Source organism: Miscanthus floridulus, chromosome 19 (genome assembly GCF_019320115.1).
Source record: "Miscanthus floridulus cultivar M001 chromosome 19, ASM1932011v1, whole genome shotgun sequence".
Lineage (NCBI taxonomy): Eukaryota > Viridiplantae > Streptophyta > Magnoliopsida > Poales > Poaceae > Miscanthus > Miscanthus floridulus.
In genome coordinates this window covers 84,758,594-84,775,175 of record NC_089598.1, presented here as the reverse complement: position 1 = coordinate 84,775,175, position 16,582 = coordinate 84,758,594, and the positions used below count along the sequence as shown (strand labels likewise).

The 16,582-nt window shown below is 46.5% G+C and overlaps 1 protein-coding gene across 1 annotated transcript; it reads left to right on the top strand.

Annotated features, from left to right (window-relative positions):
• The first annotated feature begins 8,362 nt into the window (after window positions 1–8,362).
• On the top strand, window positions 8,363–16,425 carry LOC136528036 (transcription factor bHLH48-like). Its single transcript, XM_066520931.1, has 7 exons — window positions 8,363–8,931; window positions 9,029–9,163; window positions 9,425–9,490; window positions 12,618–12,686; window positions 12,805–12,879; window positions 14,130–14,367; window positions 15,971–16,425. Exons 1-7 carry the CDS (start codon window positions 8,512–8,514, stop codon window positions 16,012–16,014), a joined length of 1,047 nt encoding a protein of 348 aa, XP_066377028.1. The 5' UTR covers window positions 8,363–8,511; the 3' UTR covers window positions 16,015–16,425.
• Window positions 16,426–16,582: the final 157 nt, after the last annotated feature.

Here is a 16,582-nt window from a genome sequence, read left to right as displayed (position 1 = left end):
TAAAGAATGAATGCTTCGTCTTGTATGTTCTTGGCAGATGTGTTCTGCTCGAATGTGATGGGTTGATCCATAAACTGTTCGTATAAATAGACTCTACACATGCATGATATTTAGCAAAAATTGGTCACTGCCACGAAAATCATGAATACTGTCCTTTTAAAGTTAATGGAGGAGCCATATTGCCAAAATAATCCCATTGCTCTTGTGGATTGATTTCCTTGATCCAATTAAGTTTGACAATTATTAAGGCATTGCTGATACTAGAAACTTTGATATTTATTAAGCATGAGCCGATTACTGCCAGAATATGTTAGTTAGTCTTTACTGGGCGAATCAATGTCATCCTCTCTTGGCACAATCTTTTGAGGAATACGCAAAAGATTTGTGCATCATTGTAATTAAGAAAAAGAGTTTAACAATGTAAATGACGTGCTTCTGACGAACGCCCTAGACGGTCTATGAGATTATAGCAGTAGGTTGGGCCGGCACAATCATCTTAACATGCCAGCAAAATTGGCTGGTTCAATTTAGGCACCCTAAAAATCTAGAATTATCGTCATCAAAGGCTGCATACTTATGATGGCCAACACATAGCGATGAGAAATTGGCAATCAGTATGTAATGGTATATCAGTATTTATAGCCTAGTTTAATAAAAAAATGATGAATAGTTGCTTTGTTAATCCCTTTTAATGTATACAGCTTGACACTCACATGAGAACTTGGACTTGTTGCCACGGGTAGTTGTAACATTCGGCAAATAAACCCCAAATGCGAAATGCGAATTTTTCAAAATTTTCTTCTGTTGCTTGATGTGTACACATGGTAACCAAGTAGGTCAAACCTAGTCAAAATTGTTTCAAAACAAACCCACTTTTTTTAAAGAATAAATCATGCATAATTTAAATTAGGATAATAATTAAACTATGCATACCATAATTATTGTATTCAAGCATTCATGAGTTTGAGTTGCCTTATGTTTTCTGTGCTTGTCTGCTAATTTTGAAGGATTTGAATCAAATTCAAATTCCATTTTAAACCCTAAGCCAAATCCTGTAGCACCCGGTTTTAAGAACAAAACCAGATACGCACCATATGTGAGCTCAGAAAGTCAAATCTCATGTATAGCTACAAATAAGGGTAATATCAAAAGACAATGCTCAATATATAACGTACTTAGTATAAAAGATATAACCTTAGACAGCAAACAGCGGAAAAGATAACTCTGATCTTTGGGTGAAGACTCCAATCCACAGGGACAACCGACTGGTTGATCACAAGCCTAACTCCTTCAGAATAGCAATCTGGTACCCATCCAGGATTTTTCCAAGATTTAAAATATAAAGCAAGTGTAAGTACATGTCGTACTCAACAAATATAACATGGGGTTCATAAGGCTCAAAAGGCTGACACTGGTTAACTGCGATTAGCTTTTAATGAGTCATGATTTTAGCAATAGGGTGGCAACAAGTTTATCCACAAGCCCACACAAATACATGATCAGGTAAACATGAATAATGAACAGCATAAACAGTAATCATTAGTGTGCATCTTCATCATTGGTATCATCCGTGTTCTTCATCTATTTCGTAAGGGTCCAAGGCCACTCATGACCGTGAGCACGACTGATATATCAGTTTTACACTCTACAGATGTTGTACACTTTCACTGTGAGTCGTGATTTACCCTTTCACCCGAGGCGGCCAACCTCTTGACCCACTACCAAGGAAGGTCGGTAGGGTACACTATGAAGCATTTCAAAGGTTCGTCTAACAAGTTAGGGCCGCTAAGATTTCCCCATCAATAAGCATGAACCCCCCTCCAAAGAGTGACTAACAAAATACCAAAAAACCAAAGTGCACCCTCTTGACAGGCCGAGATCATACCTATCGGAGCCCCTCTTGCGCCATAAAGGTAACCACTAACAAGCTAGAAAAGGTTCCCATACTAAGCTAAAGCCAGAGCCATGTAGCCCCCACAGCTGTACTATAGGTCTCAGATGTTCGCTTATAGGTAAGTCCTTAGGGAGAGGAATCTAGGGCACCATAAAATATCCCAATGCTATAGCCCCCTTGTACCATGTTGCTAAAAAGTATTTTTTAATGTTTATTGCATATACCATTAGTTAAGTTATAAGATCATGGATTTAGTTGAGCACTAGCATCATACTACCCAATGCAATAACCCATAGAAATCAAGGAATCCAGGATATCAAATAGCTAGAAAAATTACTACGGTTGCCAAGATAGACACATGCATATTATTAAAATGATATTAAGGTGAATAGGACAACAAGGAAGATTCCATGCTATACTTGCCTTAAACTCAAATCCTTCTTCTGTTGAATTGTAACCTCTAAAGGACTTCTTCTAGATCACCAACTTCTTTTATATCACCAACGCAAAGCTCACCGACTAGACATAATCATAAAGCACCACACAAGCATCCAAGCAATCATACACGAAGCAAACAATAGATCTAAATTAGAACAGTACACTAAACATAAAATCAAGATGAAAAGTTTGTAAAATGAATCTACGTCTTGCTACGAACACACAGACGTGAAAAACACTCTAATCGGAGCTATAACAAAAAAAGTTATGAATTAAACAAGATTTTCTTTAATAAAATAATAGATTAAATCTAACTCGAATTTCAAAAGTTAAAAATATATTTAACAGTAGTATGAACATGTAGATTACTCAATTACGAATCTAACGTAACTTGAATGGATCAAAACGGAGTTGAAACAAAGATTTTTGGCCTAAATAAGACTAGTGGCAAAACTGTAAATAGATGAAAGCGTATTTTGGATCTAACCGAAGAAACTACGTTTTAAAAAAAACGTATTTTGAATCTAACAGAGGGATTTTATGCTTTCTGAAAGAGAAAACGTCTTCTAAATTTACTAAAAAGAAACTACGCTTTCAGAATAGGAAAACGTATTCTAGAAGTGCACCATGGACCGCGGGTTATATTACGCGAAATTGCAGGGGGAACATATTCTGGAAGTGCGCCATAGACTACGGGTTATATTACACGAAACTGTAGGGGCACTTTTACAAATAAACCCAACGAAGGAGTACGGGCGATGTTGGATCGTTGGATTGAATCTGGACGACCCAGATTAGAAAGGAGGGGGAGAGAGAGTCAACAGCCGGAGAATAAAACTAGCGCGGCGGAGCTCCATTATCGACGACGAGAAGCTTCCCGAAGCGCTTGGTTTGGGTCCTAGAGGCCACGATTTGACAAGCTGAGAGCACAGGGAATAAGTGGAGAAGACGACGAACTCACCTAGGGCCTTCTTGCGGTCGACGGTGGGTCTACGGCGTCGGGCAGCGTGGCGGCGACGACGGCGACGACGAGAGGAGGAGAAAATCTAATTTACTACACGAGAGATTTCCCAAAGTAGGAGCTCCCCTTATGGTAGTTTTGGTGTGCTTTGCCCAAGGAGTTGATACATATTTATAGGGAGAAAACTCCACACATCTACATCAACTAGTAATATGGTACTAATTGATGTTGCACCCTCCACATTTACTAATGGATCTAAATAATCATTAAAGCTCATTAGTAAATAAACACATGTGCCTTTGAGATTTATTAGAATTATTGCACATGGGCTTTGAGAGTTGGTTGAAAAATGAGATATATTATTTATTTTCGGAATTAATTAATTTCGCAAATAAAATAATTTTAGAAAAGTCCATAATTGATATTTAAGCCACGAAAAATACTCCGAGACCTCCGAAAATTTGGGAAAATTTCCCAGAGACACTTTGGAATATGATGAACCCAAATAAAGTATTTGGAGCTCATGAAAAGATTGTTGAGAACTTGGAACATAAAAATTAAGGTGAAGGAGGTAGAAATTAAATTCTAGAAAGAAGCTAGAAAATTTCTAGAGATAGATATTTGTCTCCTAAATGTATTTAAAAAACACATTTTGCACATAGAAACACAAGGTGCGACCAACATGAATGCAACAAACACGTTTCTACGTTATGATAAATTTTAAATTAATGAAAATTTTTAATTTTCTATGTTTTCATGAGCACATAAATTCTAAATTAAATCATTTTAGCTCTATTTCCAAATATTTAAATTTTAGAGTGTTACAAATCCTAAGCACAAAAATAGAAAATAAAGAAAACAAACAAGCCAAAACCAACTCCTCGGCATGGTACCTCCTATACCTTCTTCTTCCTTCCCCGCACATGCGAGATTGGATAATCATGGTAACAATAGATCTTTATTTTTAAATTTTAATTAATATAGTAATTTCTTTTGTCTTCGAATGAACATGAAGACTCCTTAGCCTTCAGATGTCTTATCGATAGTCGTATCGTTCACTATTGAGAAAATAGCGTCATTCAAATCTAAATAAATTCAAAAAATGTGAGTATATATCCATCATGCCAATGACTTGAACAGGATGAACACGTTACACTACAAGAAACCTACCTAGCTGAGTTATACTCATATCGCAGCATGGTGACTTTTTTAACACCAAAGTATTTGTAATATATACTCCCTATGTTCTAAATTGTAACTAGTTTAACCTTTGTCATAAGTCAAATTTGTCCAATTTTAACCAAGTCTGCAGAAAATGTGTATTAGCATGTTAGATTCGTTGGGTCAGTTCAGGGCTATCGCTGATCAGATCTACATGTTAGAAGAAACGTGGATTAAGCTATAAGATTGTAATTCAAGAATGCTCAAGTGATTGGTTGTTCGTCATTTTTTTTGGTCGGATCGAACAGTCAATGAACAGGTTCGGAAAACGTGGTTTAAGCTATAACATTGTACTTTAAGAAGGACCAAGTGACTGACTGTTTATCATTTTTTCAGAAGAATCAAATATTTGTTTGGTGCCTCTGTTAGAGTCAGCTCAGTTTTTTTTTTTTTTTTGAGGGGATACAGTCAGCTCAGCTGTGCCTCGTCGTTATGATTCCTCGTTTCGAGGCTTGGAGCACTAGAGAGATTTGGTTTCCTACTTCCAGAAGATTGCTTGCTTAGCGGTGTGGGCCTTGAAACTGGAGAATGCAAAACCTCGCAGCCCATGACCATGAGACGTTCGGCGCGCAGCATGTGCAGATTCGGCCCCAGCCGACAATTCCAACCTTGCGACAACATCCCAGTATCCCACTGACCCACCAGGCGAGAACTGCTCGGAGCTCTGAAAATCTTGGGCTCTTGGCAACCAACGCATCAAGCCCACGTGGCGCAGAGAAGAAAAATGGAGAGCCGCCGACGACAGCCTCAGGTCAGCCTTCCCACGAGCCACACAAACGCTATTCATTCTCCAGCAGTTCCACGTCGTCTCGATCTCGATGGATCGTCTCCCCGCGGAAAAGCGGCGGCGCATGAGCCGTCGTCGTCGGCACCGGTAGCCAACACCTGCCGCACGCGGCACGCGCGTGACAACCGGGCATGCGCGCACGGCCGGCCACGGGCGCTCCGCCTCCGCCGACAGACGACATGGCCATGCCGGCCGTTGTTGGCCACCCACGTGCTCGACTCGAGATTTTGTCACTCGGTCGTCCTAGGACGTTGGAGCTAGCCTGTTTCCTCGGTGTCGTGGCCGTGCACAACCAGGACGATTGCCGGGTGTGATCTGCCGATGTGAGAAGTGGTTGAGGCCCCACAGCAAAATCGGGGCACAGCAAATGCAGAAAGCACTCCTGACTGTTTTATAGCACAGAGATATGGAGTGCCAGTAGTAAAAAGGATTACTACAAAGCTCTTGTCAATACTCGCTCCATCCCTTTGTTCTTAGTACCCAATACCCACAGCACACCGTGTATACGTACGGACCACGACCGAGGAAGTATCAGTTTCAAGCGAATATCAGTGTGATTTGTGAAATGGTCATCTATACAAGTAGGTATTGTTCTAAGTTTTAACACAAAGATAAAAACGGGTTGGACAAGTCTTGTTCGGTACTCCTACTTCGTTGGACGATCCATCAACATAGGAGGAAGCCTTTTCCGAAATAGGTCACGAGTTTTCGATCTTTCCATGGAGCTTTGGACTAACAGAAAAAATATGAATCCTACTAAATCCCAAAGGTGCACTTATGTATGCTACTAGTCTATAGATGGATATATATGAGTTGGTCTTGCCTAGACGAAGAAAATCAAACAAATACTCATGCATGCTCGCCATGCCACGTCGTCTTAGCTAGGGGTGTTTGGTTCCACGCCGGCTCCCATAAAAAGATAGTACTATCTTGTTTGGTCCGCAAGTTAACTATGGCACACTATAAGATCCTCGGTTTGTTCACGTGTTAACTCTCGCCACAATTGTGGCATCCATTTTCTCTATGTCTGAGCCACAACTAGCCATGGCATGCTTTGGCGGAGAACCAAGCAGGCCCCTAGTCTGCCTCCCCGGTGATTGTGTGCTACCAGCGCTAGCTAAGAGAGCAGTAGCCACCAAAGGCCTTTTATCATCGAGAGTCATATGGGTTGAGAGGAATCAAGTTTTTTATAAGAGTAAATCTACATTGCTCTTTTTTCGCTATTTAAGTTGTGGTTCACATATTGATCGATAGAAGCTCTATGTTACATATGCACTTGATAAATTGTCACGCAATGCTGGAACCGCTGCTACACAATTGATTTTCACAAACAACTCAGACTATTTTTCACATGTGGATGCATAACTGGGCTCTCGTGGAAATCCTTTTGGTGTAGGCAGGACCATGCTTAGAGGCATAATCCAAGTATGACCATGGTAAATCTAGTTTGACCCGTTCAAAACCATAGCATATAAAGTGGCTGAAACACCACCTCCTCCACCGTTAGTCTCGCAACTCATAGCCACTGGCCCTTCCCCTCCCACTCATCATGTTGAGACCTAGTGGCGGTGTGCTAATGGTAACACCAGCCTCCTCGTGGGCTTCCACAATGGCGGAGGAGACATATATTATTTGGTGAGCACGCCCCGGCTTTCCGATGATGGCACACTTGGGCAACGAAAGATAGTGAGGAGGGAGAAGGGGTGGGGGTGGGGGGGGGGGGGGGGGGGGGGGTCAGAGTGTCAACTATTCCCTCCATTCCAAATTATAAGATATTTTGCTTTTCGACATACATTGTAGACCATATTGTATATCTAAGTACATAACAAAATTCATGTATCTAGAAAAATCAAACCGTATTGTAATTTGAAATATAGGGAGTAGATTCTACCCGAATTGTTTCGCAGGGGCGAGACACAATTAAACGAACGTCGTCATGTATGTCTTTGTTCTATCGAGATAATTTTGGGAAAAATGAGTCAAAATATTAGAATAACTGCATTTTTAAAATGAAATTCTAAATGGACAATGTGAAATGCATCTCGTGATGACTTAACAATCATAGCAAAACGGAGGGAGTTGCTCAAAGAAAAGAGCAAAACGGAGGGAGTAGTTCTCTCGTTGGTCTCATGGCCGAACGAGTAAGTAAATATTGAAATTCTTTAGGTTCTTTCTCTCAGAAAAAACTTTATAGGTTTCCTAGAAATTTTGTTTTCCGTCGGAACAAAATTTTCTACCTTGAATATAGTAGATTCGCACTTTGTTATCGAAAAAAATTATCGCAACATCCTAAAATTCACTGGCCAGTGCGACCTGCTCCATCCGTCCTTTATCTGTCGTTCCCACTTTTCGAGAATCCAACCATACACAACTTTGACGGAATATATAAAAAATATTAATATTTATGATGTGTAATTTGTATCATTAGGATAAATCGTTGAATATATTTTCATAATAAACTTATTTGAAGATATAAATATTGCTAATATTTTTTATAAATCTAGTCAAAGTTGAGAAAGTTTGACCAACACGTTTCCACAGCGACGAATAATAAGGGTGGGAGGGAGTAGACCAAACATGATCCAACCGTATTTAAAAAAAAAACAAAGCCGGAGACTTTGTGAGACGAGATCCAAAGGACTTTCCGAGACGGAGCAGCAGCGTTTACCAAAGCGGCCAAGCCCGGGCCGCGTCCCACTCCCACAGGAAACCGGGCTTTTGACCGGCCCGAACCGGCTTTATATGAGTTGGCGAAACCGCGAAAGCTCCTTTTTACTGGCCTGCGCGGCTGCGCCCATCTGCAGCTTTTCACTTTCCATAGCGGCTTCGCTACGCTAGCTACGGCACGGTCCGGTCCACCACACGCGCTGCTGGAAATGGTGAAGGTCAACAGCAACAGAGTTTCACCGCCAGTGTCCACCCTCCGCCCTCCCACACACAGTCAGCCCCACACGGTTAAAAGGCGTAGCAGCGCAGTAACAAAAAAAACCAACCACCCTCTCCCATCTTCTCTTGGGGGCGTGCGACTGCGAACGCACTCCGCAGCAGCAGCTCACGCGCGCGCTCGGCACACCACCAGCCTCAACGCCGGCCCCCCTATAAATAACGGCGCCATTCCATTCTCCCCTTCCCCCGCCTCCGCCTCCGCTGCCGTGTCCCCTCCTCCCTCCCTCCGCTCCCCTCGTCCCGGACGCCGCCTCCGCCGCGCCAATGCGCCACGCCTCGCCGCCGCAGGAGCTCCCCGCCGCCGCCGCCGCCGCCTCCGGGGGCGAGATCCAGGCGGCGCTGGCCCCCGCCACCGCCTCCTCCACCGCCGCGGGCACCCGCGGAGGCGGAGGCTCCTTCACGGCGCTGCTGGGCCTCCCCACCTCGCAGGCCATGGAGCTGCTCCTCCCCCGCACGGCGCCGCCGCCCGCCCTAGCCCTAGCCCCAGCCCCAGCCCCAGCCCCAGCACCCGCCGCAGCGCCCACGCCCACCTTCCCCTCCGACCCGCACCTCGTGGACCGCGCCGTGCGCTTCTCCACGTTCGCGCCCCCGTCCCCGTCCCCGCCTCCCCCGCCCCCTCCCGCCGCCGCCGCCGCCGCTAACGCCGGCAAGCGCAAGGCGGAACCCATCGACCGCGCATCCAAGGTAGAGTGCTAGCTACTACATCACGCGTCTGCATTTCCACGCGCTCCTCTGGACCTCGCCGCCGGAGCTGAGTTCTGATTGCTCTGTGTGGCCGCAGGGGAAGGCGGCGAAGAAGGGGAAGACGGCGGAGGAGAAGCCCGCGGGCGGCGACGGCGACGACGAGAAGCCGGCGTACGTGCACGTGCGGGCCAGGAGGGGCCAGGCCACGGACAGCCACAGCCTCGCCGAGCGGGTGAGTCCGCTTCGCCTCTAACGCTCGCTGAGCTTAAGCTTAAGCCAAGCTCATGGGAGCGAGGATTAGAGATTCGGTCGGTCTGCCGTGAGGGTTTGTGCCAATGATTGGGTGATTAGGACGCGGTGACGTCGCCGCTAGACCCCTTTTCAGGGTCGCTTTCGCCGCTAATCGCTTAATTATTCGCTTCCATTCTTCTACTCCAGTCTCATCAAAAAGCTGATTATCTTTTCCGACTTTTAAAAAATTTCCACTCATCAGGCGAGACGCGAGAAGGTCAATGCGAGGATGGAGCTGCTCAAGGAGCTGGTCCCCGGCTGCAGTAAGGTGTGCCTGCATTTTCTCACCATCTATTCCTTCCCCCTCATCTTTACTCCGATCTGCATTTCGCACGCCCCACCTTCAAGTTCAGTCCTGAGCATCGTCTTTGGAAGGAAGCCTAAACTACGCAATATGTCGCCTAGCGTCGTGTAAATTCCGGTTCTCCTACGCGCCCAAGCACACTGCTTTTCCTACTTTCGGTGGTCTTTTTACTGCCTTTGAGAGGCCATCTCCGAATGGTCCTCCTCCCTTTGCTCGGCGCCCTGTAACTGTGCAACGCACTGCAGTCGAAAATGCTAGCTAGACAGACCCCCACTCGTTGCCGTGGCCGTGCAGCGTAGTCCGTCTGTTTGCTTCGCTGGTTGCGAAAACAAACCATATATCAACGCGGGAAAGACCTTAAATGCAGTGCGTTCCGAAACGTGGCGGTGCCTGATTATTCCGGCACCGTGCGCCCGACACGTCCATATGGGTCGTGTTGCACGACGGGGGTGGGATGGGAATGGGGGGTGTCGTGGCCGGCCGGCCGCCTCGTCCCGGCGCGCTTGTGGATGATAGATAGATAGGGGATGCATCGTGATCCGGCGTACCTAACTGGGCCTTGGGTGTGATTGTCTGGGCAGAATGTAGCAGCCGCTTTGAAAGGTGCCGGGGGCGGGTAGCTTAATGGGGTGGGCTGGCTCTGGCTTGGTCGAGGCCATGACACTTCCATCCTCCTATCCTGATGGAATGTTGCTATCCTCTTTTGCGCTGCGCTGCTGCGCTCGCAATAATGTTACGGATTATGGGTCGGCATCTTTGGGTGTGGTGTGCGGAATGGGGATGTGGAGGCAAGGCTGCGTTCGTGCGTGGACGTGGTGGCTGGATGGAGGCACCATTGCGGGGGAGGAATGGCCGATGGTTGTGTCTTTGTTGGTGTGTGGAGTTTATGAGGAATGGTTGGTGTGTGCCATTGCTGCTGCGGTGGTTTGACCATTAGTTTCATTGCAAGGACAGCGGCAGCTTTTGGTCTGGACTATGGAGATGTCAATCACTATGGAAGAGTGGTGGTGTAGGTCAATTCGCTGTGAGGTTTCGTGTTGCCTTCAACATACGTGCAGGGGTTGCCAATGCTGACTGGTAGCTTTGTTGTACGTACTACAATAGTATCTCGACTAATTCCAACTACTGTTTGTAGCTGGACCGGCTACAAAATAGAACAGTAATTCACTGTTATGAAGCAATGAACAATAATGTTCTGCAGTCAAGCTTGTTACCTCTTATTCATGCACGAATTGTTCTAGAACAGTAATTCACTGTTACGAAGCAATGAACAGCTGTGAGAGCCCCACTGATGCCCGCGTCGCTCCCCCACGCGGGGCGACTCGGGCGGCCCCTGCCGCGCCGCCTCCCTCTCACCCCTCTCCTTCTCGCCCGCCGCCGGAGCTGGCTGCTGGCATGGCCGCCCGGCCGGCTGTGATGGTGGCGGCGGGGCTCTCCCTCCTCGTGTTGGCGGCGCACCTGCAGCAAGCCGGCGGTCCGGCCCCGCGCGATCGGTGTGGAGGTTGACGAGGTGGCTGCCGCGGCTGCTGCAGCGCCGGCTGGTGTCCGTGCAGGCACAGGGGACAGCAGCGAGGTCTTCTTCTTCTCCGCGCGTTCCCCTTCTCCTCTCTTGATGGCGGCGGCGGCGCTGGCTGAGGCCGCCGGTCTGGGGCCTAGTCGGCCAGATCCGGTGCCCGGGGGGCCAGATCCGGATCCCAGGCTGCCGGATCTGTCTTGGCGGCCGGCGGCGGTTGCGGCGGCGGTGGCGGTGTCCGGGGCCCATGCATGCGCCGGGGGTGGTGCTTTCTTCTCTGCCGTCCCTCCCCTCATGGCCTTGGCTGCTGCGGCTCAGGGGCTGGCTGTGCCCGGGGCAGCGACCTCTGCCGGCCAGCCTGCCCGCGGCGGCCGGTCTGGCGGCCAAGGCGAACGGTGTTTGCAGCTATGGTCAAGACAGAGGCGTCGGCAGGGGGCGCCGGATTCGGGGCCTGGCGTCCGGATTCGGCGGCCCAGGACATGGGGCGGAGCCCGACATGGTGGGGCACACTGGCGGTGATGACGACAGCGACATCGGCAGGTGCCAGAGCCGACGACGTTGGTCAAATGCGGCCTCGGCGTGCGGCGGTGTGACGCGAGCGGCAGAGTCAGGTCCGGCTCTGCGTGGCCCGGTCGGAGGAGGTGGCGGCCGACATAGCTGTGCGGCTGCTACGTGCAGCCGGTACGTCGATGCCCCTCTTAAGGGGCTTCTGTGGGGCGCCGGGACAATGGCAATGGCGGTGAAGGCTGGCACGGGTCCGGCTTCGCGACCCGACGAGTGTGCTAGAGGGTTCTTGGGCGAAAGCCTTGGCGACGGTGACGCCGTTGGGCGCCGCTTCCCTGTTGGGGGCGTCGTATTTCCCCACTAGCATGTCTTCCAAGGGTGAAAACTCAGTCCACTTTGGATGTGCGTCGGTGACGCCATTGGCGTCACTCCCTTCATGAAGGCGTCACATTTGGATCATTGTCGCGGTTTCGATGCGGGGCGATGGTTTGCATTTGGAAGTCGGAGCTGCTCTTCGGTGTTTGAGCTTGGCAACGATGACCGGTGGCGGCCATTAGCTTCAGACCCGTCGGGGGGTGACTAGTGGGTGGCCTGCCATGGGAAGTTGGAGCTGCTGGCAGCTTGGCTTCCATACTCGGCAACGATGACCCATGGCAGTGTGTCGTGTTTGTGCTCAGCTGCGTCGCGTGGGGTGGTTAGCCCTTCGGGTGCCTTTCTGGCATCTCGTCCGGCTAACCTTCTTGTACATAATATTCTTTCGGCTTAATTGAGCAGCAGAGCTCCTGCCTTTTGTTTCAAAAAAAATGAAGCAATGAACAATGTTCTGCAGTCAAGCTTGCTGCTGCTTATTCATGCATGAATTGGTCTTGTTGATGATGCTACCCCCACTCCCAACCTTTTCAATTGTTCTTGTGAAATAGTGTTACTTTCAATATCTATTCCAAATTTGGAATGAAACTGTAGGCAGTTTTCCATTTGATTTTCTTTCTTTAAAATCTCAAAATGAGATATGAAGAGCTGAGGAAAACAAATTAGCTAATTAATGGCTGCTGTTTGCTTTTTGGGATGTATCAGGTATCAGGAACAGCACTGGTGCTAGATGAGATCATCAATCATGTTCAGTCTCTCCAAAGGCAAGTTGAGGTAACTGTTGATATCCCTTGTACAGCCTGAAAAGCTGAAAAGCCCTTCATTTAGCCAACATAGCACGCATTATCTTTCTTCTAATCTCACTACTGTTATGCCATTGTGGTTGGTCCAGTACTTGTCAATGAGACTCGCAGCTGTAAACCCAAGGGTCGATTTTGGTGGGCTAGACAGCTTTCTGACCACGGAGGTACTTATGCTGCCATCCTTCTTGTCAGCTTTCTACAAGTTGGACCTCATTTATTTACAGATTCATTTCTAAGAAAAGCTTTCTCCTGGAGCACAAACCCTGATTAATGAAAACCATATTGACTTATTTTTGAAAAGTTTTCTATCTGAATAGCTGGTTTCTGCAGAACCTCTGTTAAAACTAGCAGGATACGTCATGCATACTCAAATATGCTGCTGTTATTTCGGGATCTAGCCAAGTTGGGTGCTGTTCTTTCTGGTTCTAGCCTACTCCCTCCGTTCCAAAAATAATGGAAATCTTGTTTCTCGACGAGTCAAAAAATCTTAAAGTTTGACTAGATTTATAGGAAAAAAATATATCAACATTTAAATTTTCAAATATATTTATTATGAAAATATATTCCATGCTTAGTTAATGTTACTTATTATGCATCATAAATATTAGTTCATTTTTATATATATTTGGTCAAATGTGATATTATTTGACTCCTCAGGGAATGAGAGTTATATTCCTTTTGGGACGGAGGGAGTAGTTGGTAGTTGGAACAGCTAGTATGAACTGAACCCAGCTGTTGTAAGCAACCAAACCACTGTAACATGTATGTGTGCAGGTAGAAAGTTAGTTATACAGGGAAGAAATGGCAAAATGTGTCATTTTCTGATTAATGAGGTTTCCATTTCCCAGAGCTTCTTTGAGTTCTGCCAATGGGAAGTTTGATGAAAGTCTACCTCGCAGCCTATTGGTTTACCATTACTACTCCGGGGTCCCAACTTTAGATTCTCCTTTAGAGAGAAAAAGAACTCTCTGCTAGTAATTAGACAGCTGAACCAAGGTCGATTGCAGATGCCCTGAAGTTATTTCACATTGAAGGATATAGTTTGAACTAACCATATCAATAATGATCAAAGGCTTGCTCTTGTAGATAAATGCATCATTAGAGTATCATGGTTGGCCCACATATTACTTTCAAGAAAGTCTTTACAATGGGCCTGTTCGCCGTGGATGTTTAACAGCCACAGCTGCTGTTGCTGTTGCTGTTGCGTATGCACACTTGCTGAAGTTTAAAGAGTATCAAATATGCACACTTACTTTCAGAGGTAGCAAATTCTTTGGAAGAAAATCGGATACCCACCTTGGCTCGAATCAATCCTTTATGCAGTTTAAAGTGTGTTATTTTGCTGATGGAAAACTCAGTGCTTGTTCCTTTTTAATCTTCAAGCTGCTAATTGTTTATACTACTACTTTTACAGTGTGGAAGGATAGCAGGCTTCAACTGCAAGAACGGAATCGACTTGGAGCAGGTAACCTGGCCAGAAATGGGTGTTCATGGAGCAAGGCAGCTGATGCAACTTCAACAGCAGTTCTGGCATGGTGATTTAGCACATCCACACCAAGTGGCTTCACAGTGGGAAAAGCGGGGGGACGGCCATCTTCCCGTCTTTAGCAACTCCAATCCTTCTCTCTTCGGCTATGATCTAACAAGCTCTGGTAAATCTTTCATGCAGTCCTATATCTTCCTGACTGAATTTAGTTGTTTGTCGCTTACTTCACATATCTCAGCCTGGCTTGGCCCACGACTTTTGTCTCTTTGTCCTGCCAGCACTCTCTTGAGAAGAAAATGTACAGACAGGTAATTTTAAAATATGTGGTGTTACCCAAAACTTGAGGTGAATAGTTTCTACAAGCTAGGGGAAATTTCTGAAGTATACCAAGCTATTTACAGTCCTGACCAAATCTTGAATATGCTAGCATTGCTGTTACATTGGCCCAGATAGCAAATGGTGTTTGTATTATTGAAGAAACACAGTTGGAGCAAAAAACATACAAAAGCATGCGGTGCTACAGTGACCAAGTGTTTTGCGTTAGCTAATAAACTTATAGCTAGCCACAGATCCCAGCTAGAATCTCCTCTGTTTGCTTATGGAAGATGTCTAATTTGAATTGCTGCACCCTTCTTGGGAGGAAAACTATTCTGTCCACTGCTTCAGAACTATTTAGCATTAGCTAGAAAGGTTACCAGATTAGAGTGCCGTTCCTGGATCTTGGCCCCTTTTATTTTGTTTGTTCAATCATTATTGTCATCATCCCCATTCTTTGGGGGTGGTAAAGCTAAGGGGGCCATGGGTGTGTTGGTCTGGTGGATCTGTTCTCTCTGGCACAGGCGGACCCAACCGGTTGGTGATGATGGCCCGAACCCAATAAATGCATGTCCAGAACCAGAAACCATATCGCCCCCGTCTTTCTGTTTGGGCTTGGCTGCATAAGGCCTGTAGATGCAGATCTGGTCCCTTGGGCCCTTCTGACCACTCGTACAACTGTGAACGGGCCCACAGTTTCTGTAAGTTGTCCACTACTTGTCTCGGTCTCTCGTGTCCAATTTTGCGTGTTGGAGCTAGCCAGCTGGAAACTACTTCAGACTGAATGCCACTATCTGCAGCCGGGGGTTATGGTTTTTTTGTGTTATAATTATGCTAAGCAAATGCATGAAGTGAGCTATTACTTTCATGCTGCCATTTCCACAATGATACACCACGACAAGATCTGCCATTCTACTGCCCTTGCTGCACCAATGAGAGAAACCAAAGAAAAGGCGTAATAAGAGCTGGTGATCTGCCGTTCGGATCTGGGCAACCGATCTGTGCTACGGCCCTGGATCCAAGCAGAGTGCGTTGTGGAGACAGGAGCTATTGGAGGTACAAGCCTAATCATGCAAAGCGTTTAAGAATCATTAAACACCCTGGGGACCCCCTTCTCCATCCTGACGAGATATCTGTATTGCATTACGGCTGGCAGACTCTGTTTTTGCCCAGAAATAATTGACAGCTTCTTGATGTACCGGTGCTTGCTCAGCGCTGAGTGGCATACAGCAAGCGCTGTCCGGCAATCCGGCCAGCATCTTTATCACGCGGCCCCCTGAGCTCGCGGCAGCTCTGGAGTCTGGACATGCAGACCTCTTGTTCATGAGCTCGCGTTGAATGACATAAATTGTGTTAAACTGTTCTTTGAATTTGTGTTCATGAGCTGTGTACAGACTGAAAGTTATTGAAATTCCACACTGACTTTGGTCTCCGTTTTCATGGGTTCTCTGCAGGAACCCAGCAAACTCCGGCGACCAAGCTAAAGACCGAGCTTTGAGCGACGATGGTAGATAGCATGTCAGGACAGCAAGCTGAACATATGAGGTGGGCGGCAGCAGCGACAAAATTTCAGCAAGTTGATCAAGCTACAAACGAGCTGTGAATGAATGGCGGCTGTGGCTGGTTGATGGCAAGCGCAGCTAAATCAACATTTTCAGAGAGGGGATGTATAGCAATAGAGATACTATTAGTGTTGAGCTGAAGACGGGGATGCATGGTGGGCGAGGATACCAGCTTTCCTGCTGATGTCGTTGTAGAGATGGGCAAGCCCTGCTGCTATCGTTGAAGAGATGGGCAAGCGATACTCTTGGTGTATTTCTGACTATAATTGCCCAATCTTAAGGTTATCTGTTTTTTTTTAACGAAAACAGAAAGAAATATCATGGGTCATATACCCTTCTCGATTGCATTTCAACAAGCATTGCAAAAGTTGACAATTTTCTCTGCCTAAACACGAATGTATCACAGTATAACTATATATAAAATGCATGCTTATTATACTCCCACCGTAACAAGTCGTTCTGGTTTTTTTATATATAGTTTTCTAATCAGAGGTGCTAGCGTCT